This window comes from Nomascus leucogenys, chromosome 9 (assembly GCF_006542625.1).
Source record: "Nomascus leucogenys isolate Asia chromosome 9, Asia_NLE_v1, whole genome shotgun sequence".
NCBI lineage: Eukaryota > Metazoa > Chordata > Mammalia > Primates > Hylobatidae > Nomascus > Nomascus leucogenys.
The window spans coordinates 103,297,013-103,322,092 of NC_044389.1; the positions used below are offsets into that span (position 1 = coordinate 103,297,013).

Here is a 25,080-nt window from a genome sequence, read left to right on the forward strand (position 1 = left end):
CTGTATTTGTATTACCATTTCTCATACTACACTTGCAGTAGGTGGGAAACGAAGGCATAGATAGGTTGAATAATTTGCCCAAGATCATAGAGCAGGTGATGGCAGAGCCGGGATTTGAACTCAAGCAGTTTGCCTTTTGCTACGCTGTTCCTCTTGCTTTCCCTAGCCTGCTTAGGTTTTGTGGTCCATTGTCGAGCACTTCTTAATTCCACCCATTATTATATCAGTGTACATTGGGATTAGGACAAATGAAATTCTTGTTCAAAATCTTAATTTGAAAAATTAATGCATGCTACATTCCCTGAGTGCTATGAAACATAAAGGATGGAGAGAGGGGGAAAGTTAATATATTTTAGCTTACTTTTTGAATGAAAAGTGTCTTTTAAGTGTTGAGAAGGGATTCATTTTTTCAAGAGCAAATTTAAGAGCACCTCTATTGCAAATTTAATTTTGAATTATAAAATTAATTCAGAAAACATTAATGCATTTGGGGGGGAAAAGGTAATGTATTGGTGTACATTTTTCTTTTTGGTGGGGGATGGAGTCTCGCTCCGTCGCCCAGGCTGGAGTGCAGTGATGCAACCTCAGCTCACTGCAACCTCTGCCTCCCAGGTTCCAGTGATTCTCCTGCCTCAGACTCCCGAGTAGCTGGGATTACAGGTGCCTGCCACCACATCTGGCCAATTTTTGTATTTTTAGTAGAGACGGGGTTTCGCCATGTTGGCCAGGCTGGTCTTGAACTCCTGACAAGTAATCCCCTGACCTCAGCCTTCCAAAGTGTTGGGATTACAGGTGTGAGCCATGGCGCCGGCCATTGGTATACATTTTTGAAACGTTTTCATTTTAAGAACTCAGAATCTTCAGCTGTCTATACACTGTTGGGGTTTTGGAATTAATTGCCACATACACTAAAGATAATGTAACACATTTAAGTATTTGTTTCAGGAATTATTTCTCAGCCATCTGGGCACAGTGAGAAGCAGCTGGGTTTAGTGGGGGTTTTGTTGTTGTTTGTTGTTGTTTTTTACTCTTAAGGAACCATATGGGGTTGACTTGGGATACTGGAGTGGAGGGGTAAATGAAGCTCCACTCTGTGCTTTGTGCCCTTTGAAAATCTCTCGGAGCTCTGCCCCATCTTCTGTTTGACAAGAAATTTCAGCTGATCGAAGTGGATGGAGGCAGGGACTGACTGTGAGGATGGGGTGTAGTCGTCCTTGAAAACCACCAGTTAGGGGAGCTGAACGGCCAGGTCTTCTGCTTAATAGCAGTGCGCCCTTGGGCAAGTCACTTAACTTTTCTGAGCCTCAGTTTTTTCACGTGTAAAATAGGAACAATAAAGCTTGTCCTTCCATCCTCAGACTTGGGTAGAGCAAACAAAATGAAGTGTATGAGAACACCTTCCAAATCAAAATGCTTTATAAAAGGTAATGCTGTATCATTGCTTTCAGCTGGTAATGCTATTATATTTGAACTTTTGTTGGTTTCCATTGCAGTTAGATGGGTATTAAAGAACTACAGTGAGACGTTCAGCCTCTCCAGATTTGTTTCAGGAGGAGAACACAAAAGGCTCAGGAAAATTCTTCATTGTGGAATTCAAGGAAGAGCTTCTACAGTAGATCTCTGTATTGTTAGATCAGTTGAAGGTAGTGAGATGGGTTTTCAACTACTGATTTGTTTTAAATGTTGCTAGCTGACTTTGCCCTCCCATTGGAAACCAACTACGTAAAGAGCTAAAACTTGAGAATAATAAACAATTATACAGAAGTTTTGAAATCTTTTTAAGGCATGTAAAATATGGTTACACTTCGAAAAGTGCTTTAATCTTCTAATGTTCAATAATTTCAGGAGGGTTCAGATAATGATGATGATGAGGGAGAAGAAGAGGAGGAAGAGAATACAGATTACCTTACAGATTCCAATAAGGAAAATGAAACCGATGAAGAGAATACTGTACGTATGGCTGAAAAATTTACTTTTTGAAATTGGGCAACATTTTTATAGTATTTGAATTTTAGTCACTAAACTTTTGTTTCTGATTATGAAAAATATTTCTTTAGAAATTCATTTTCAATTTGTTTTCCTAACCATTTTCTTTAAATTCTTTTAACATTGAATAATGTTAGATATTTTACTCACTTTACTCCTTGAGTTATGTTGTCAATACTAAAAGGCTTTGCCCTAGAAAACATTACAGTTAAAATTTCTGGTCTGATTTTGTTGTCTTGTTTTAATAAGGAGGTAATGATTAAAGGCGGTGGACTTAAGCATGTACCTTGTGTAGAAGATGAGGACTTCATTCAAGCTCTGGATAAAATGATGCTAGAAAATCTACAGGTATTAAATGTCATTTGTTCCAAAGACTCTTCTCAATACAAAACATTGCAGCCCATTACATTCTGGTTCATGTGAAGGCCTCTCCTATCTAAGTGTCTCTTCTGCAGCAGCTTTTGCTAGATCGTGTGTAGACAGCTTGCAGCCAGCTTCTTGTCCTTGCATCCCACATCCTGATTTGATTTGCATGAGGTAGAGTTGGTGAAAATGCAACACACACAAGATTTGGAACAGAATAATTTCATTGTGCCAATCTTTCCCTTTTATTTCTTAAGTCGTGTTTCTTTTCTTTTTTTTTTTTGAGACAGAGTCTCACTCTGTTGCCCAGGCTGGAGTGCAGTGGCACGATCTCAGCTCACTGCAACCTCTGCCTCCTGGGTTCAAGCGATTCTTGTGCCTCAGCCTCCCTAGTAGCTGGGATTACAGGCATGTGCCACCACACCCGGCTAATTTTTGTATTTTAGTAGAAACGGGGTTTTACCATGTTGGCCAGGCTGGTCTCGACCTCCTGACCTCAGGTGATCCTCCTGCCACGGCCTCCCAAAGTGCTGGGATTACAGTGTGAGCCATCGTGCCTGGCCTATTAAGTCATATTTCTAAGACTTCTTTCTTGCAGTTTGTTTGGAAGCCAAACTGTGCCGAAGATAGACATTTGGGGTCATTTAATTCAGTAAATTCTTACATTTATTAGTTGAATAGTTTCTATGTTAATGGAAAAATATGTATTCATAACATTAATAAACTGGATTTTCTAAAAAGCACTCTCTAGCAGTTTTTTGAATGCCACAGTAATTTCAAGTAACTATATTTTTCTAGAGTTAGAGGCAAAATCTTAGACTGCTTACTTCAGCCCTATACGTACTTGTTGTTAACCCTTTGGTGACGTGACAAGTGGGTTTGTTCGAATGGCAGGATGCAGGCCCCATTGGGATGGGTTTGGTGGAGAATGGGAAGGGAGGGAGTGAAGATACTAGATATAGATAAGTCTTGAGGAGTTTTGCCAGAAAGGGAAGAGAAACAGGGAGGTAGCTAGAGAAGGTCATAGAGTTAAAAGACAGGGTTTTTTTTTTTTAAGGTAGAAGATATTATGGAATCTTTATATGCTCATGGAGCAGTCCTTTAGAGTTGAAATATTGGATTTTACTTTGCTTGATGCTGCTACAGCCAAAGGTATGATCAAATACAAATTAGTGTTATAGGTGTCTTAGGTGATCTTCTTTCTTTATATATTAAAATAACATGTCTTCATATATCCAGAAAGCTCCTAATTTATGAAATAAATCTTATATTTATGTTATTTAGGAGCACAAGCAATCAAATAAAACATAATCATTATAATCCCTTGGAGGAGAGAATAGTTTACTTCTCTGAGAAACTTCCCATCTTATATGAATCAGTAGCCATTTACTCAGCCACTCATTTCTTTAGCAGATATGTTTATTGGGTACCTATTGTGTGCTTAACAGTGTGCATCGGGCTAAGTATAAAGTGATAAATACAACTGAGGTGGTTCCTGTTCTAACAGAAGGTAGATATTTAACAACTAAACAAATGTATCATTTCAAATTGTGATAAATGCTAAGAGCAGAATGCTTTGGTAGAGATTAAGGGAAGGGCATTCCTAGATAGGATAATGGGGAAAAAGTCTCTGAGGTCATGAATTTCAAACAGGGCAAAATAAAGTTGAGCCATCCATCCAGGTGAAAATTTAAGGGAATATGGGAAACGTCTTGAGGGAGAAAAGAACCTGTATTTAAAAAACTAAAAGAAGGCCAGCACTAATAGAGGGCGGGGCACGATCCGATGTGAGAGGGCAGAGGTACCCACCAGGGCAAGACTAAAAGCAGGGAGCCTGGACAGAAGGCTGTTGTAGTGTGACTCAGGTGAGAGATGATGGTCAGCTGTCTAGCATATGGCAAGGCATTTGGAGAGAAGTCTGGATTTGAGCTATTTAGGAGGTAGAACGACCTGGCTTATTTGGCGCTGGATTGGATATGGGCGTGTAGGGGGTGAGGCATCAAAGATGATAGTTAGTTTTCCAGATTGGGCCACTGGCTAATCTCTGGGACAGGAAACAAGGGACCAATGAGCAAAAGTTTCCCTTTGGCCGTGTTACACTTGCGAAGCCTTTGAGGTGTCCAAATGGAAATGTATGGAGAGCAGAGGGATATGTGGAGTGAAAACAGAAATGTGATGGGTAGAGTATGTTTAAAGCATCGGAACACATGATTCATCCCCGGTGTAAAGTGCGGACAGAGAAGAGAAGCAGGTCAGGATTGAGCCCTGAAGAACCCTAACATTTAGAAATAAGGTAGAAAAGCTGATGAAGTCAAAGGAATAGAAGTTTTTGATATGGTCCAATAATTTTTGCTTATTGACAGTTCTTGAAGAAGCAAGCTGGAAAGATGGGAAGATGTAATTGAGGAGGGAAGTTCGGATTCACATTTTTGCAGGAGATGTGCTTTTTGTGCTGGAGAAAAACTTAATTCTATATTAGGCCCTAGTTTATAAGCATTATCAAAATACTGAACAACTGTACAGAGTCTCTTTGTTTTGATGAAATTGTCATAGGAAGATGCAGTATCCTAGAGATATTAATTTTCCATAAATCAAGCCCTTAAACTTAGTGTAATCCTAATTATATCACACCAGGAAGATGTTTTGTTTTGTTTTTGCAAGAGAAAGAGAAGAGCAGGGAGATCAATGCAGAATGAATTTAAAATTATTTCTTAAAACATCCTTAAGAATAAGCAAAATAGCTAACAGATTTTCAGGAAATGAGTGAAATGCTCTACAAGATATGAAAACATGGCCGGGCACTGTGGCTCACACCTGTAATCCCAGCACTTTGGGAAGCCAAGGCGGGTGGATCACCTGAGGTCAGGAGTTCAAGACCAGCCTGGCCAACATGGTGAAACCCTGTCTCTACTAAAAATACAAAAAAATTAGCCAGGCATGGTGGCAGGCGCCTGTAATCCCAGCTACTCGGGAGTCTGAGTCAGGAGAATCGCTTGAACCTGGGAAGTGGAGGTTGCAGTGAGCTGAGATCACACCACTGCACTCCATCCTGAGGGGACAAGAGCAAGACTTCGTCTTAAAAAAAATAAAAATAAAACATTTTAAATCGACAGTAATAGTTTGATACAGGAACAGATTAATGAAATGGAGGAGAATCCAAAGTAGACCCAAAACATGACTGTTTAGTAATATGATGAAGATAACATTGCAAATCAGTTAAGGGAAAACAGACAATAAACAAAAATAAAGTTGACATTCTGTTTTATTTCCACAGCAGAATTAATTGCAAATCTATCAAACACTCCAATAATTTTGAAGACTGTTGGGCCCTGCATCGAGCGCTTTACATCTATTCTTTGCATAGTGCTGTCAGATACTGTTAGTATTCCTTTGCTTTAGCTAAAGGAACAGAGGCTTGGAAAGACAAGAAACTTGCTGGCTGGGCATGGTGGCTCAACGCCTATAATCCCATCACTTTGGGAGGCCGAGGTGGGAGGATCATGAGGTCAGGAGATCGAGACCATCCTGGCTAACACGGTGAAACCCCGTCTCCGGTAAAAGTACAAAAAATTAGCTGGTTGTGGTGGTGGGCGCCTGTAGTCCCAGCTACTTGGGAGGCTGAGGCAGGATAATCACTTGAACCCAGGAGGCAGAGGTTTCAGTGAGCTGAGATTGTGCCACTGCACGATCTCTCTGCATGGGGGACAGAGTGAGACTCCGTCTCCAAAAAAAAAAACTTTATTACGGCCACATGGCTAGGACGTGGTGGAGTCTGTTCTCAACTATTTTACTGTGTTGCCTTCTAGCACAGGATGCTATAAGAAACTTGAAGAAATGACAGGCCAGAAAGAAAAAATTTATAGTCTACACAAAGGCCTAATACTTCTGCTATAGCAAATCAATGAGAAATGATGAATGATCTAGTTGTTTTTTTTTTATTGTGTGAAAGGTAATAGCAAAATCATGCCAAAGGTCATGAGTAATAAAATAGTATGCAAATTAAAATGAGCCTTTTCACTTATCAGACCATCAGATATTGGGATTTACTAAGTGATAATATCCAGTATGGTTTTGTTTGAGTAAACGTGTTTGTAAATGTCTATCGGTCCAGCTTTTTTAGAGGGAAATTCAGTAAACCTGTAGAATGGGCTTGCCAGTTGATCTAAAAATTTACCCCTAGTTAGTAATTCTGTTTATAAAGCTAAATATACAAAGATGTCACATTGTAATAGGAAACAAAGTCCTTCCATGTGTGGGAAGGAGCATTTAAAAAAAAAATTGTCTGTCAATAAATAATAAGGTCATAGCAATGTAATTAGCTCTGTATATACTCAAAGAGAAAGATAACCAAGATATAGGATTAAACAGAAGAAAAAATACGTATGTTGAGTATACAGCAATATGCATAGTGGTTGTTTGTGTCTACATGTATATATTATTAGTATATGCAAGAAAAAATCCCAAAGAACATACTCCATTGTTAATAGTTGAAAAAATCCGAAAGAACATACTCCATTGTTAATAGTTGTTGCATCTTGGGGTTGGGGCAGTGGGAAGTCGCTGGACTTACCAATACTTTTTTGTATTTAAATATTTTATGAAGAGAATATGCTGATTTTCTAATCAGGGAGAAACATCAAGATTTGTCTATTGTGATCCTTTTGAATTTTAAGTAAAAAATCTTTATAAATCTTATGAACCTGGGAAGACTTCAAGCAGATTATGATAAACTAGAGCTTAAGAAAGAAACAATAAAACAGGATTTTGCTTGATTTGCAAGTCTCCTGAATATATGGGGCCTATATCAGAAGAATATTTAAATGGTGGTAGAGCAGTTTCCAAGACATTGAGGGCCTTTCAGCATGACCTGCCTAGCTTCGTGGAACATTCAGCTTGTCCCTCTTTGCTCCTCATTCATCACTCATGTGTTTGCAGTTCCCTAAGTGTACCATGCTGGTTCATGTCCTTGCTTTGCACCTGTTCTTCCCCTGCCTCAATTCCCTCTACGTCCCCCAAACTGCTCTTTTACCATCTGTCTGAAAGAAGTTGATGAAGTCCTTAACATTCTCAAATGTGCCATTTCTATTCAGCCTTTCGTGAAAGGCACGCAACCACTCCCAGCCAGGTACAGGTAGTCACTTCATCTCCTCCACATGTGCTATACACCTATGATGTATCATAACTGTTTCTGTATCTGTCTTAACAAGCTTATGAGCTCTTTGAGGGTAGAGGCTGAGTATTTTTAACATTACTATCTCCAAGCCTGTAACACATGGCAAGTCTTCAGTGAAGGTACATTTAATTAATTGGTTGGAAAGTTCAGTATAAATGTTAAAAATAATTGATATTACCAACCAAGGAATTAATCCAAATGATCACAGATTCCATTCATTCTTCAGTACTCCCTGAGCGCCGGCTGTGGGTAACACCCTGCTGGGGAGCCCTGGAAAAGGGATGCAGTGATGAGCCCACCTTGCCTGGTGATTATGAAGAAAGATGTGATCTAGGAGGATGAATAGAAGGGTGTATTTGAGGAGCAGGGGGATTCGGTAGAACCCGCAGCACTGCGTGCTTGGGAGAGGCTGGAGCAGTCAACAGCAGTCAAGTCCCACATTTCCTTCCATGTCATAGGCAGAGGTGTTAGGTGGAGGGAGAAATACTCTCTAGATTTATCCACGTTTCAGAAAGAGTATTATGGTGGTTGTAATTGTTGACTGTTACGGCTCTTATGATTGTTGTGTTTTAAGAAATACAGCATTGAATGAGTTTGCAATTTATATTGACATATATCAGTATATATCTTGGAGAGTTTATTATGTCCTTTTAAATTTCTTTTAGCAACGAAGTGGTGAATCTGTTAAAGTGCACCAACTAGATGTTGCCATTCCTTTGCATCTCAAAAGCCAGCTGAGGAAGGGGCCCCCACTGGGAGGTGGGGAAGGAGAGGCCGAGTCTGCAGACACAATGCCGTTTGTCATGTTAACAAGAAAAGGCAATAAACAGCAGGTAAGAAACTGCCCACCCTGTAATTATAGCTGATTGTGAGTTATCCACTTAGGTTTTAACTTATCTTTGACCTACAAGGGGATAAGGGTTGGACAGTTTTAAAGCATTCAGTGGTAGAATAATTTCATCCCTTATATGGTTTTTTTGTTTTGTTTTTTGAGACGGAGTCTCACTTTGTCGCCCAGGCTGGAGTGGCAGGATCTTGGCTCACTGCAACCTCCTCCTCCCAGGTTCAAACGATTCTTCTGCCTCAGCCTTCCGAGTAGCTGGGATTACAGGTGTCCACCATGATGCCCGGCTAATTTTTGTATTTTTAGTAGAGACGGTGTTTCACCATGTTGGCCAGGCTGGTCTCCAACTCCTGACCTCAGGTGATCCACCCATCTTGACCTCCCAAAGTGCTTGGATTACAGGCGTGAGCAACTGCGCCTGGCCCCTTATGTGTTTTAAGTCATATATATTTGTAAGAATATGTAAGTACCTTGACTTCTAGCACAAACTTCCACAAGCAAGCCCCAGGTGGGGAAGGAAAGGAGGATGGCGACTGATGCAGCTCAGGAAGAGGCTCGGCTGCCGTCACTTGAAAATCACCCAACCCTTCTCCATATCCCTCTCCATTCTTGTTGTTTGCTCTTTCCCCCTTCATACAAGATGGTCCCTCAAAACTGTTTCCCCCTCTACCAAGCTGTTACTCTAGGGATTCATAGTTGATTTGTCAAATATTGAGCATCTATTACGTGCCAGGTACTATTCTGTTTCAGGTCCTGAGGCTACAGGACCTAAAATAGAACAATGTTCCTGCCCTCGTGGAACTTATCTCCTACTGAGAGAGCGAGAGAGACAAATGCACATATTTGCAGATAGTGAAACATGGTGTGAAGAGAATATAGGCCAGCTCTCAGATACACCTTTAGGTGTATTTAGGTCAATTCTGTAAAATTTTTTTACATCTTAACATTTCTGAGATCAAGTTGCTTCTTAGAGTCCATGAAATCCTGTGATAATTGACAGCATTTATTTCTGCTTTAGTGATAAGTAAAATAATGGTGTATCTTAGAATTAATAGAATGTTAGATTTTGTTGTATATGGTAGCTGCCACAGTTATCTTAGACAAGTCCAGTACCACATTCATCTACACAGTCATTTAACAAGTATTTATTATTTACCTGCTACACACCAGGCACTTCTGTGTGCAGAACATAGGAGGATAAAGCAGGGTAAGAGGATGGAAAGAGACAGGGATGATGAGATGCCAGGAGAGGGAGGCTGCCTCTTAGGTAGGATGATCAGGGAAGACTCTACAATAAGTTGCATCTGAGATGTCCTCCCCACTAGCACAACCTCAAACAGATGATGCCTAAATTTTATCCCTGCATTTGTCAGGCAACTTCTCATGTACACCGAGATCAAAATTGTGCAGTATGCTTGTGCAGTATACAAGTGATATACTTGTGCAGCATGAAAGTGATATACTTGAGCAGTATACTACTTTTTGCTGCAGTGATACCGCCTATATACCAATTAGAATCGTGGAGTGTGATCGGGCATGGTTGCTCACACCTGTAATCCCAGCACTTTGGGAGGCCAAGGCGGGCGGATCACAAGGTCAGGGGTTCGAGACCAGCCTGACCAACATAGTGAAACCCTGTCTCTACTAAAAATACAAAAATTAGCCAGGCGTGGTGGCGTGTGCCTGTAATCCCAGCTACTCAGGAGGCTGAGGCAGGACAATCACTTGAACCCAGGAGGTGGAGGTTGTAGTGAGCCAAGATCGCACCATTGTACTCCAGCCTGGGCAACAGAATGAGACTCCGTCTCAAAAATAAATAAATAAATAAATAATTATAGAGTGCGGAGCTGGCAAAGACGTCACGGCACGACTCTTGTATTGAGAGTTAACTTTGACAGGATCAGAGCATTGCTGAATCTTCCTCAGACACTGCCATCATCCGGCCTTGCCTCCAGTCCAGGCTCCAGCCAGGCCTCCTGGTGCTTTCAGGAGAGCCACACCCCTCCCCTCCTTCGACCAGGGTTGGGCTCTGGCACATCCCCATTCCTTTACTCTCCATTTTCTATCTGTGAGGAAAATGAGAGCTTTTTAAAAAATCAGGCCCTAAATTTGGCATTGTCCTGAGATCTTTGCTAAGACTGCTGTCCTCAGAGCACCTGGAAATGCTAATTCACCACTGTTAGAGGATTCACAAATCCCAGCATTTTTGCTTTTCTAGGGACTATTTTTCACAAATCCCAGCATTTTTGCTTTTCTAGGGACTATTTAGTTCTCTGAACTAGACTTTAATATTTCAGTTACCACGTTTTAGATCTCCTTCATTCTCTTTCTCTTTAAAAACTTAGCTTCCTCCTCCATTCCCCCCGTCACCAGCTTTCTTGGCACACAGTTTCTAAAGGTAATTAGGCTGTAAAGTTGGAAGGCATGCACACATGCACATATCTGTCTGTTGAATTGTGGAGGGCAGTACATGGCAGTTTTAGCTAGATATACCTTGGTCTCTGTTCCTGCACAGTAATGCTGTTACATTGGCACACTAAGGCCATGATTTTTGTTAACTAAAAGAGAGTTTAGGAATATCTCTTTTTGAAGGTCAGGTTGCACAACAGTAAATAATGAGTTTTTTTTCTTCCTCCCTTTCATGAAGTACATGAATATTCATTATCACCTTTGTCAACTCTACACCCCATCTGGCCCTTATAGAACGTGTAGGAATTGAGAATAAATTAATCAACGCCTACTTAAAAGAAACTTGTGGGCTTTGGAAAATAAGTATACCCCAACAGTCTGAAATTCTAAATTGTATGGGTCAAAATAAGATTATGTGTGTTTTAGAAGGAATATTTTTGGTTCAAAGTAGGTAGATTATAAACCGGGTGGCTTACGTAATTTTATGTAAATGAATTTGAAGTCCTTGTTTCTTAAAATGTAGCATTTAGTTTAATTTTTAATTTTTAAGGATATATTGTCACTAAATTTTAAAAATATTAGCAGACATGAAATGAAAACTCGGAGTACTTGGTTATTAAGTAAATTTTCAATGCTTCTAAACTTTATTTGGAATTTTGGAAAATGTTCAGTTTTTGGAACATTATTTGAAGAAACATCACTGGTATGTTGTGGTCTGAAAAAGAAAGTATATTTTGTTCTGATTTTTATTCCTTTATTTGGCTTTTGGGTGTTGGCCCTTCTGGTGCAACGGTTTTTCTACAAATGTGAAATGTCTTGCCTTATAGGCATCTTTGGTTTTTAAGTGAAAGGCCTCTTTGTGCATCAAATTTGTACTCACAAATAACTTTCTGTTGTGGTATTAGGGGAAAAAAAATTGCACCAATGAAGTGAGTAGTTGCAGAGAAAGAAAAAGATAATGCTTTTAGCCATTTATTTCTTACTAGATTTAAATATTTATGAATGAGAATAATGAATTTCAATTAAAACAAGTTTTAATGTAATATAAATGTTATAAAATGCTTTAAAAAGCTTTTTTATTATTTCAAACAAATGCATAACATAGTATAGTTTAATACTAGCAGACAAACCATTTTTGCAATTAATATTTACATAAGGAGTTATGATTTGTTATATTTTGAATAGAATAATTGATAGTTATATGTCATAGTAACTTGGGATTATATGTTTTTTAATTTTAGCTACAGTCATGGAGTAGCCGCAAAATATGAGCTAAATCACCTTCATTGCTATTACGTTCAGGAAATTTAGTTTGAGTGACTTCAATATTTTTATCATCTAATTTGCTATAAAGTAGTGTGTCTCTGTTAATAGTATCTTAGCAGCTCTGCAGTAAAGGCAGTAGGCAAAGGTGGCCATCAGTAAATTTGTCTCCTCATTTCCCTGTATTTATTACTGTCTCTTTTATGTTCTTTTTAAGTACATAATACTTGAGAACTTTGCCTTTTGTAAAACTTGTCTCAGAGTTCATAAAATGTGTTTTTGTTCATCTTTTTTTAATTTTTATTTTATTTTATTTTTTTTTGAGATGGAGTCTCGCTCTGTCACCCAGGCTGGAGTGCGGTGGCGCGATCTCGGCTCACTGCAAGCTCCGCCTCCCAGGTTCACGCCATTCTCCTGCCTCAGCCTCCCGAGTAGCTGGGACTACAGGCGCCCGCCACCACGCCCGGCTAATTTTTTGTATTTTTAATAGAGATGGGGTTTCACCGTGTTAGCCAGGATGGTCTCAATCTCCTGACCTCGTGGTCCACCCACCTCGGCCTCCCAAAGTGCTGGGATTACAGGCTTGAGCCACCATGCCTGGCCTCTTCATGTTTTATTTATAATTGTTTCCCTTTAGAAGATGTAAACGAAGAAATTGTTAATCTTATAAATGAATAAGAAAGCCTATATTTTTCACCTTTTTTGATCCCATTATGAAATTTTCTTTACCATGTTTTATACTATTATTGTGATTAGTACCATCACCATTAGGCTTATTATTAGTGGATTATGAAGGAAATTACAAATTTTATCGTCAGGAACCTAAAAAGGGGGGAAAATGGCCACCCTGTTTTATTTCTGAGTGTTTAGATAAAAACGTCTTAGAGTTGCAACTTCCAGTTTCATGATTAAGAAATTATCTATCTACTTTTTTTTTTTTTAATTGAGTTGGAGTCTTGCTCTTTTGCCCAGGCTGGAGAGCAGTGGCACAATCTTGGCTCACTGCAACCTCCGCCTCCCGGGTTCAAGCAGTTCTCCTGCCTCAGCCTCCTGGGTAGCTGGGGTTACAAGTGCATGCCACCACACCCAGCTAATTTTTGTATTTTTAATAGAGATGGGGTTTCATCACATTGGCCAGGATGGTCTTGATCTCTTGACCTTGTGATCCGCCCGCCTCGGCCTCCCAAAGTGCTGGGATTACAGACGTGAGCCACCGTGCCCAGCCTCTACTTGCTATTTTATTTGAAATCTGTTTTTTCTTTCTCTCAGTGTTCTCAAACTATTTGTAACTCCTTTGTTATTTTCTCCCAGTTTAAGATCCTTAACGTACCCATGTCCTCTCAACTTGCTGCAAATCATTGGAACCAGCAACAGGCAGAACAAGAAGAGAGGATGAGAATGAAAAAGCTCACACTAGATATCAATGAACGGCAAGAACAAGAAGATTATCAAGGTATAAAATCATCTATAAGAGAAGTGGAAATTTTTGTTGCCTTTTGAGCATCAAAATTGTTATTTTGTCTCACGTTTTAATGTCATATTTTTCCATATTTATGCTGAGAAATTCATTTTGTATCCCACTGTGTTTATTTTTCCTTCACTTATTTGTAAAATAACAATAATGTAATTTTCACCATATTTTGCTCTAATTAAATTAGAGTATAAACTGCTAGCTATGTTTGCAAGCAAAGTGATAATCAATTTTTAATTGCTTCACATTGCCAGCCAGTTGTGTGCAGATTCATTTAACAAACAGTGTGCATTGCTTAATGACAGGAATACATTTTTAAAAATGTGGCATTAGGCAGTTTCATCATTGTGCAAACATCATAGAGTGTCCTTGACAAACCTAGATGGTGTAGCCTACTATACACTGAGGCTGTATGGTGTAGCCGTTATGAACTGATGGGACCACCATTGTATAGATGTCTGTCATTGACTGGAACATGGTCACGCGGCACACGACTGTATTTACCTCCTTTTGTCTGTTTGGAGTCCTGGTCTTGAGGAACCTGTGTTCCTTCAGATTTGAGGAAATACTCAAATTAGGATTCTCGTTTTATGCATACATACCCAGCATTTTTCGGTTAATTGGAACCTTACATATTGAGTCCATGGAGACTTCATAAGCTAGCGTTTTGGTGTTCTGTGGTATGCAGATTTTACAGCCATAACAGTTGTTTATACAGCACTGTACTGAACAAACGGCTATTTGTGCAGGAGAGTGTGTGTAAATCAGTATTTGTGGTTTCTAATCTTTTTTTTTTTTTTTCTTAGACGGAGTCTCTCTCTGTCACCCAGGCTGGAGTGCAGTGGTGTGATCTCGGCTCACTGCAAGCTCCGCCTCCCAAGTTCACGCCATTCTCCTGCCTCAGCCTCTCCGAGTAGCTGGGACTACAGGCGCCTGCCACCACGCCCGGCTAATTTTTTGTATTTTTAGTAGAGACGGGGTTTCACTGTGGTCTCGATCTCCTGACCTCGTGATCCACCCGCCTCGGCCTCCCAAAGTGCTGGGATTACAAGCGTGAGCCACCGCACCCGGCCTGGTTTCTAATCTTTTAATCTCACTTGTAGAATGTTCTCTCCTAGTTGATACCCAACAGTGTTTTTGTTTGTTTTAAGAGCCTTCCTCTGTCATCCAGGCTGGATGGAGTGCAGTGGCGCAATCACTGCAGCCTCAAACTCCTGGGCTCAAGTGATCCTCCTGCCTCTGCCTCAGCTCCCCAAGTAGCTAAGATTACAGACTTGTGCCACCATACCTGGCTAATTTTTAAATTTTTGTAGAGAGGGGATCTTGCTATGTTGCCCAAGCTCATCTTGAACTCCTGGGCTTGAGCAGTCCTCCCGCCTCTGCATCCCAAAATGGTAGGGTTATAGACGTGAGCCGCCACACCCAGCTCCAACATTCTTAATGATAATAGCTAACACTGAGTGCTTACTCTTTGGCCAGACACTGTTTTATGTACTTTTTCAAAGCATATAATCCTCATAACAATTCTTTGAGATAAGTGTTGTTGTTACCTGCTTTTTACATTGAGGGAAATTGAACCTAAAGTCCCACAGCTAGAAAGTGACGGAGCTGGGATATTAACCAATAGTCTCGCTCTACACACGATGCTCTTAGCTATTGCAATGCACTGCCTCTTAGGCTTTTTTACTGCCTCGTAAGATAGCTATGTGGTGGCCAAATTCACAGTAAAGGGAACATTGGGTATTAAAAGAGTCTCCTCCCTTGATAATGCTTTTTTAAAACTTCTTAATCATTTTAGTCTGTATAATGGCTATTTTTCTTTAGTCAGCTCCCTGACAGGACTATTAAACTTAATCTCCCCAACATTTCATTCACTCTGTAGGAGGAGTACATTTCTAAGAGTTAACAGCATTTTCTTTTTTTGCTCCTAATTACAGAAATGTTGCAGTCTCTTGCACAGCGCCCGGCTCCAGCAAACACCAATCGTGAGAGGCGGCCTCGCTACCAACATCCGAAGGGAGCACCTAATGCAGATCTAATCTTTAAGACTGGTGGGAGGTAAAAACAGTCATTACTTCTTCCTTAGCTGTTTGTGTTCATGATGTCCATAAGAATAAATTCGAGAATTTGGATTATAGTTTTTGGCAAAGGCCTGATTTTTAGCAAAATAGAAAAGTCTTTGAATTGTAGATATTTGAGGGGAAAAAACCTGCTTTATACTATAGTTATGGCTGTTCTGCTTTTTTTATTTTTATTTTTATTTTTTGAGACAAGGTCTTGCTCTGTCGCCCAGGCTGAAGTGCAGTGGCACAATCGCAACTCACTACAGCCTCACCCTCCTGGGCTCAAGTGATTCTCCCACCTTAGCCTCCCAAGTAGCTGGGACTATAGGCATGCACCACCACACCTGGCTAATTTGTATGTCTTTTGTAGAGACAGAGTCTCGCCATATTGTGTAGGCTGGTCTCGAACTCCTGAGCTCAAGCCATCTGCCCATGTGGCTGTTCTTACAAAGACATTGGTTTCAGCTAGAGCTTGGCTTTTGCCCTCTCTGAGTGGACTTCTTCTTTCTTCTTTTGCTTTAATAGGAAGGAGTTGTTATAGATGAGCAAGAGAGAGACATCATAGGCTTTGTGTTAGAATTTCTCAGGTGAGGGTTAATTAATATCGACGTTTACAAAAACTAAAAATCTATTTTCTAGACTTTTAACCATGCAAGTAGAGTTTGTTCCTAAGCTCTTATTTATTTATTTATTGAGACACAGTCTTGCTCTGTCACCCAGGCTGGAGTGCAGTGGCGTGATCTCGGCTCACTGCAACCTCCATTTCCTGGTTCAAGCGATTCTCCAGCCTCAACCTCCCGAGTAGCTGGGACAACAGGGCACGCCACCGCGTCTGGCTAATTTTTGTATTTTTAGTAGAGACGGGGTTTCACCATGTTGGCCAGGCTAGTCTCGAACTCCTCACCTCAGGTGATCGCCCACCTTGGCCGCCCAAAGTGCTGGGATTACAGGCGTGAGCCACTACACCCAGTCTGTTTTTTAAATTATAAAATTTCCTGGTGGAATTCCTACCAGTTCCACTTAAATTGTTTAATGTGAGATAATTTAAAACTCTATAAAGAATTCGAAAGTGAAGATGTTCCCTAATAAGACCTCTTTTATGTTTTTTAAGGGTAAGTAATTTAAAGTTTTTCTGGGACATGATCTAAAGACCCATATCATCAAATAATTTTGTTCTTTTTTTTTTTTTTTTTTGAGATCGAGTCTCACTCTGTCACCAAGGCTGGAGTGCAGCGGCGTGATCTTGGCTCTCTGCAACCTCCACCTCCTGGGTTCAAGTGATTCTCCTGCCTCAGCTTACCAACTAGTTGGTATTAAAGGTGCCCACCAACCACGCCCGGATAATTTTTATATTTTTAGTAGAGATGGGGTTTCACCATGTTGGCCAGGCTGGTCTCAAACTCCTAACCTCAGGTGGTCCACCCATCTCAATTTTGTCTTGCAGTTAAGTTAAAGTGACAGTGGCTTCTGCTGCCCTTACGGATCTCACTTAGTGGATTAGTGTTTACACCGAGGCTCTACAGCAGCCTAAGATGTCACTTTGTTGTTGGGAGCAGGGGAGCAGGTGTAGACAGGGAGTGTGCTGGGGATGGCAGAATTAGATCATGATTCAGGAGGGTAGCATGGGGGAAAATGTAGTCATCAGAGCCTGTGTCTGTTACCCACTGAACATCACTGAACATATTCATGTGTTCTGGTGGTATTTTTCTTTGAACTATTTGCTCAGATAACTCTAATCAAATTGTAATGTAGAAAATTGGCTTGTCAAGACAGTTTAGAGATCTGTTCTTTAGCATCTGTTGAGTATAATTTAAAAAAAAAAATCCTAGTTGGAAATGACCTGTAAACCCATCTAATTGGGCATAATAAGATATTAGGTTATTTTTAATTATCCAAGCTTTATTAAAGTCCTTTAATTAAGCCTGTTTTATTGCTGCTAAAATGTAGACACTAGTTAGGTTAACAGGCAATGAAAAATGTTCATTTCCTGTTTTTGCATTTTCTTAGAGTAGCTTTAAATATATGCCACAGTGTTCTTGATAACAACATCTTGATAACATTTGGTCTCATCATCAGAGACCAAAACTATTAGAATATTTTTATTTCGGTTGGTAAAAAGTAATGCGGTTTTTGCCAATAAAAGTAATGGGAAAAACTGCAATTACTTTTGCACCAGCGTAATATCTTGGTGTTTTCATCATCTTCACCTGTTCATATTGCAGCCTAACGTCTCTGAATAGCACATTTCTTAACCTGGTTACCAGTGTTAGTCACTTTGCAGAGTTCCTTCACTTTCTATTTTCCCTTCCTCCCTCCAGTTCCTCCTTGGAAGAATCGGCTACACTTGCCCCTTCTTCCTTGCTCCCACTTGGGTGGCTTACCCCTGCCAATTCAAAGCTGGCAGTGGGAGGCATTGCCCACCCCAGTGGCTATGCTAGAAAAGAAAAGTTCATTATTGACCCCTGTCACCTTCTCAGCCTAGGTCTAGGGAGCTTCTGCCGTCACTGGCATCCCCACCTGCCATCTCTTGGCCTCATTTCAGCAGCACTTTGCATTGTGGGCCCTCCTTGTTCTCCCAACAGACCCTTCCTTGGCGTTGTGATTCTGCTGGCTTCTGGGTTTTCCGTTCCCCCTGATCACTGCGGCTCCTGCTGCTGACACTGCCTCCTTTCTGCGCTTGCCCCTGCCCAGGGATGTCTGTGTTCCTTGGGCTCAGCCTGGCCCCTCTTCTCCTTCTGCACTCTCAAAGGAGGTGTCATCCCTCCCAGTGGCCTGGCTACCATCCAGGTCTCCAGCCCAGATCTCACGTTTTCATTTCTGACTTTCCACCCATCTGTGACTCAGAGATGGAAGACTCCGTGCCCCTGCCCCAGATCCCTCTTCCCCAGGGTCTCCAGTGCAGGGAGAGGAAGCGTTGTCTGCCCCCTTGTCCACAAAAGAAGAGGAAGTTGTGTTATTGACAGCTCCTCCTCCCTCAATCCCTAGATCTAGTTCACTAGCAAATCCTCTGCATTCTGCTCCCAAATGGCCCTCACTCTTGCCTGTTCTATTCTCTGCCCATAGCCAAGACCCTGGGTCAAGCCACCATTGCCTCTTGCCTGGGTTGCTGTTGCTGCCTCAGCCTCCTCATCAGCCTCTCCATCTCAACCCTTCAACCCTTTCCAATTCATTCTCTCCCTAGAGACCCAGTGTTCTTTCTAAAATACAAATTTGATATCTGCGTGTGCCCTTCTGCTTAAAATCATCCAATGGCTCCTCGTGGCTTGTAGGATAAAAAGTCTAAACTCCTCAACTTGGTTCCCAAGGCCCCGTGGTGCAGGTGGACATACGTTACTGCTTCATCTCCTGCTGTTCTTTCCCCTGCTGCAGCCTAGCTGACCTTTAGTTCTGTGTTCTTTTTGCCTCCTCTATGTGGAACAGTCTCCAGCTGTTCCCCTGGAGAGCGCCTGCTCCTTCAGGTCCTGCCTTGGTGTTCTTGAGTCTGACATAGGTCAGTGCGGATCTGCTGCCATGACTTAACGGTATTTCTGCAGACCTTGTCCTCCTTAAGTGCCGCTTAGCTTGTCTCTATTCCCCATGAGATTACAGGCGACGAGGGCAGGGACTAAGTCTCATGTTGTTTCCATTCTGTCTCCTTCAAAGCTCTTGGTGCCTGGCACCTAGTAGATGCTCAGTAAATATTTGGTGAATGGACAAAAGAGCTTTTCACAGTCTGTGTTTAGTCACTGAATAAACGTTCTCACTCCAATTCTGCTCCCTAGCTCTTCCCTCTTGTTTTTCTTTTTTGTAAGAGTCCCAGCTCTTGAGCTAGCCACTCAACCTGTTTTAAAATCTCTTAAAATAGCACCTTAAAAAAAGAAAACCTAACTTGTCCATCAGTCTTAAGAATAGCACTCTGTAAAGTATCATGACTGGAATTTTTATAGTCAGTGCTCCTAAAGCATAGGTGCAATAAACATGGTAGACGAACAGGCAAACATGGAAACATGAGATTTTACCCTTTAGAGGTCCAGATGTTCTTTGCCTTTTTTAAAATTTACATTTTAAGGCTGGTTGTGATGTCTCATACCTGTATCCCAGCAATTTGGGAGGCCGAGGAAGGCGGATCACCTGAGGTCAGGAGTTTGAGACCAGCCTGACCAACATGGTGAAACCCCGTCTCTACTAAAAATAGAAAAATTAGCCAGTCGTGGTGGTGGACACCTATAATCCCAGCTACTCGGGAGTCTGAGGCAGGAGAATCACTCAAACCTGGGAGGTGAGGTTGCAGTGAGCCAAGATTGCGCCATTGCACTCCAGCCTGGGCAACAAGAGCGAAACTCCATTAAAAAAAATCAGTTATTAATATTAGTAATGTTATATGGCAGATAAAGGGAAATTTATTTGGAAACTGATTATAAAGTAGTTTAGGTCCAGGAGCAGTGACTCACGCCTGTAATCTCAGCACTTTGGGAGGTCGAGGTGGAAGGATCGCTTGAGCCCAGGAGGCAGAGACTGCCAGATCACACCACTGCACTCCAGGTTGGGTGATAGAGCCAGACCCTGTCTCAAAAAAAAAAAAGTAGTTTAAAAAAAAATTTTTTTTTTTTTTGAGACGACATCTTGCTCTGTTACCCAGGCTGGAGTGCAGTGGCACAGTCTCAGTTCAGTGCAGCCTCCACCTCCTGGGTTCAAGTGATTCTCCTGTTATCCTTCCGAGTGGCTGGGATTACAGGTGTGCAGTCCACCACTCTTCACTAATTTTTGTATTTTTAGTAGAGACGTGGTTTCACCATGTTGGCCAGGCTGGTCTTGAACTCCTGACCTCAGGTGATCTGCCTGCCTGGGCCTCCCAAAGTGCTGGGATTATAGGTGTCAGCCGCCACACCCGGCATAAACTATTTTTCTCCTGTAGCTTTTGATGGACTCCCAGATTTTAATTTGTATTTGTATATTTTCTAACCAGGAGATCCTTGAAATAAGGACATAAATTAAAATTTCAGCCCTTTAACAAATAAGAGGCATTTGCTTACAATGAGTTGAAATGGCAGCAGTGCTGTAAGTAAAACTATTATGTAGGGTTTTCTGTATTGCAGAACAAGGTTGTTTTTCTAATGCACTAGTATTGAAAAACTGTGAAGCTTAACATTTTTGGCAAGTATTAATACTTACATGGCTTAGATGCTACTAATTCATATGGGTTATTTTAATGCTTCTTAAACTTTAAAATACATATTAACTGTCTAGACTCTTATTAAAAAGCAAGTTCTGATTAGTTTCTTTTATTATTATTACTTTTTTATTATTATTGTGGAATGCTTCATGAATTTGCGTGTCATTCTTTTTTGTTGTTTTTTGAGATGGAATCTTGTTCTGTTGCCCAGGCTGGAGTGCAGTGCCGGGATCTCAGCTCACTGCAGCATCTGCCTCCTGAGTTCGAGCAATTCTTGTGCCTCAGCCTCCCAAGTAGCTGTGATTACAGGCATGTGCCACCACGCACAGCTAATTTTTTTTTTTTTTTTTTTTTTTTTTTTGAGACGGAGTCTCACTATATCGGAGTGCAGTGGTGCGATCTCGGCTCACTGCAACCTCCGCCTCCTGGGTTCAAGCAATTCTCTGCCTCAGCCTCCCGAGTAGCTGGGATTACAGGCACCTGCCACCACGCTCGGCTAATTTTTGTATTCTTAGTAGAGATGGGGTTTCACCATCTTGGCCAGGCTGGTCTTGAACTCCTGACCTCATGATCCACCCTCCTCGGCCTCCTAAAGTGCTGGGATTACAGGCGTGAGCCACCGCGCCCAGCCAAATTTTTGTATTTTTAGTAGAGATGAGGTCTCACCATGTTGGCCAGGCTGGTCTCAAACTCCTGACCTCAAGTGATCTGCCTGCATCAGCCTCCCAAAGTGCTGGGAGTACAGGCGTGAGCCACTGCACCCCACCTGCGTGTCATCCTTGCACAGGGCCATGCTAATCTTCTCTGTATCACTACAATTTTTAGTATATGTGCTGCCGAAGTGAGCACAACAAGCTCTGGTTACTTTTAAACAAGATCTCCAGTGATGTCAAAGCTGCTGGTGTGTGGCCTACACTTAGCGGCATAGGAGTGTACTATCTGACTTTTAAACCCATCTTTTTAAAAATGATTTTGTTGTTGTTTTATTTTGTTTTTGAGACGGGGTCTTGCTCTGTCACCCAGGCTAGAGTACAGTGGCGTGATCACAGCTCATTGCAGCCTTGACCGCCTGGGCTCAAGCATTCCTGCCTCAGCCTCTCAGTATCTTGGACTACAGGCACACACCACTACAAATAGCTATTTTTTTTTTATTTTTAGTGGAGTCAAGGGCTCACTGTGTTGCCCAGGCTGGTCTTGAACTCTTGTAAACCTATCTTAAGTAGAGTCTGCATTTTTTCATCAGATTTTTTTATATCTTTATGTAAGGTTAAATTAGTGATAGTTTTGTTATAGAGTCCCTTGTAGAATTGCATTTAATCTGAAGTGTATATTGTATTAATACACAGTTTTTGAGTTGATAGATTTTTGAGTCACTCAGAATGATTGTTTGCCTATAAACCAGTCGAATGACACCTTGTGCTATAACTAGTGATATAACTATACCTTACTTAGCAAAGATTTGGAACATTTTTTTCCTGTCATTTACTGCACTTATTTAAAGTGTTCTAGGTTAGATAGCTGCCTTTTCTTGACTTCAGGAGAGATGCTTGAATCTTCTCTTTCATTCTCTCAGGGAATACTTCTGTTCTTTCCATCAGTTCATTTCTGGAAGAGTTATGGATCTTATCCAGCTGAGGATATACTTTTCCATATTTGCATCTTAACGCTTTGAAAGTTTCTTGCTCTGTGAAAAACAAACTGTTCATCTACTTGGGCTGCCATGACAAAGTATTACAACCCTAGTGGCTTAAACGACAGATGTCTGTTGTCTCACAGCACTGGAGGCCGCCAGCAGGAAAACTGAGGTCAGGGAGTCAGTGGGGCTGGTTCCTTCTGAGGCCTGGAGGAAGACTGCTCCAGGCCTGCCTTCTAGCTGCTGGGGGTGCTGGCAGTCTTTGGCTTCCATACCTTGTCATACCTCACCCTGGTCTCTGCCTTTGTCTTCACGTGGCCTTTTCCCCCTGTGTGTGTCTGTGTGCAAATTTCCCTTTTTATAGAGATGCAGTCATATGGGATTAGGGCTCCACCCTGCTCCAGTATGGCCTTACCTTAAGTAATTACATCTACAGCAACCTCGTTTCCAAATATGGTCACATTCTGAGGTCCTGCAGTTCAGTGTCAACATGTGAATTTTGAGGATACACAACTGAACCATAACACAAACTGTGAATTCTTAGCATCTTAAGAATTAGTTGTAGAAGAGAACAGAGCCACCCCTCCAGTCATTGCTCCAATGGCTCTGGTTAAGTTGTAGTTCAGTAGTGAGCACAAATGCTCTCAAAAAAGCACTACAGTTGTCCTCGGTATCCACAGGGGGTTGCTTCCCGGACCCCCTCAGACACCAAAATGCAGACACTCAAGTCCCTGGTAAAAAATGGTGTAGCATTTATGTATAACGTATGCACATCCTCCCGTGTATTTTAGATCATCTCTAGATTAATTGTAATACGTAATAAAGTGTAGATGCTATGCAGATAGTTGATATACTGTATTGTTTTTAATATTTATGTAATTTTTTATTGTTTGGGTTTTTTTTTTCCCAAATATTTTTGATCCATGGATGTGGCACCCGCAGATGCCAGGGCCAACTGTAACTTGAGGGAGTTACTTGGTGGTGGTGGGTAGTGTTGCAGACACCATCTTGCTGGACTTTGCCCTGTGGCAATAAGCTCTCTGATGTGACCCTGTTTGTTCCTTTAGGAGACGTTGATCCAGCAGCACGTGTCATTTCATTAGGTCCTGTATCTGATGTTGTGGATAGTGGAGTCCTCCAGCAATTGAATGAGAGCAGTGGACACATCTCAGCAGGTCGGTCTAGAGAGTTGCGAATCTAAACCTGGGACAGGCTGGGGCCAGGAGGCAGAAACACCAGCCTCTGCCAACACCGGAACAAGCCGACGCTTCCAGACAAGGCGGAAAAGGCCTTTTGTAATGGAAATCTCGCGAGGGTTAATCTTCTCTTGAGAATGGCAGTCAAGAAATGAGATGGTTCACTTGACTACTGAGCAGTTACACCAAGGAGAGCGTGAAGGAGATGATTGAGCCAGAGAAGAAACGGGTTGTGATGGTAATGGTGTGGGGGAAATGAACTTGAGCTTTAAACTTGATTTCAGTTTCAGTGTCTCTGAATTGAACATCCCACGTTGGAAGAAGATACATTTGGGGGCTCCAGGACTACAGTAGAAAAGTATAGAGCAAGCAGGAAAATCTTCTAGTAAAACTTACATGCAGGACAACAAAATGATGAAAGATATCCAAATACCAGATAATCCACCAGGAAGGCTTTCGTTTAGGAATTTGTTTCAAGAGGAACAAGGGATGAGGGAGAAAAATCCGTTTTATCCATCAGAGTCAGTGATATAAAATTGCCTATTAGGGTAAAAGAAAAATGTGAAGACTATTTTAGTATACAGAGAGCATTAATTCAGATGGCTTAGAAAAGTGATACCAGCCCAAGAACAGGGATCTAGTTGAGCCCATTGTAAGTATCATTGAAAACAAAACATGCCAGTCAGCATGTCACAGAAAACGAACGAAGGACAACAAGAAGCAGATGAGAATATTTTGTTGACCTTCATGGGTTTACAGCCTCTGTCTCTAAACAAAGTATGGAAACAAGTAGAGCTTTTATTTTGCTTTTATTTTTGTTTTGTTTCGTTTTGTTTTCCCCCACTAAATAGAAATGAGGGTTCTTAGTCTGTTTCTGACAATCTGTTAATTTCTTAGGATAGTTGTCTTTCGTTTGCTTTCCAGTAGGCATAGTACATTTAGTTGAAGAGCACATCTGTATGCTACAACTTGATTACATCTTTTTTTCTAGCTATTTTGCATTTTTTCATTTACCATGTTTCAGTTTCTGCATGTAGATTTAAATAAGAAACAAAAGTTGTAAAGTTGTAACATTTCACATGGAAATGCTGCCCAATCTTCACCAGCTTCAGAAATCTGACCTTTGCCGATGCTGCAATAAAGTGTTGTAATTTAGATGTGGCGTGGTATTGTTTTATTTGGTTTGGGTTTTGGAAATGGATTGAACGGGTAAATTGGTATCTCCCAGCGTCATCTTTGTGCTTTAAAAATACATTCTCGGCCGGGTGCGGTGGCTCACGCCTGTAATCCCAGCACTTTGGGAGGCCGAGGCGGGCAGATCACGAGGTCAGAAGATCGAGACCATCCTGGCTAACACAGTGAAACCCCGTCTCTACTAAAAATACAAAAAATTAGCCGGGCGCGGTGGTGGGCGCCTATAGTCCCAGCTACTCGGGAGGCTGAGGTAGGAGAATGGCGTGAACCTGGGAGGCGGAGCTTGCATTGAGCCGAGATCGCGCCACTGCACTCCAGCCCAGGCGACAGAGC

General features: G+C 41.4%; 1 protein-coding gene and 1 non-coding gene across 2 annotated transcripts in view; one reads left to right on the forward strand and one right to left on the reverse strand.

Annotated features, from left to right (window-relative positions):
• Positions 1-24,708, forward strand: part of UPF2 (UPF2 regulator of nonsense mediated mRNA decay) — a 120,325-nt gene extending 95,617 nt beyond the window's left edge. Inside the window, exons 17-22 of the mRNA XM_030819306.1 lie at positions 1,846-1,950; positions 2,236-2,334; positions 8,188-8,355; positions 13,350-13,491; positions 15,447-15,567; positions 23,425-24,708. Of these exons, the coding sequence (XP_030675166.1) occupies positions 1,846-1,950; positions 2,236-2,334; positions 8,188-8,355; positions 13,350-13,491; positions 15,447-15,567; positions 23,425-23,434 (645 nt within the window). The 3' untranslated portion in view covers positions 23,435-24,708. The remainder of the gene's footprint in view (positions 1-1,845; positions 1,951-2,235; positions 2,335-8,187; positions 8,356-13,349; positions 13,492-15,446; positions 15,568-23,424) is intronic.
• Positions 21,466-21,573, reverse strand: LOC115836778. Its single transcript, XR_004031798.1, has one exon. It is a non-coding gene; the product is annotated as a U6 spliceosomal RNA (small nuclear RNA).
• Positions 24,709-25,080: the final 372 nt, after the last annotated feature.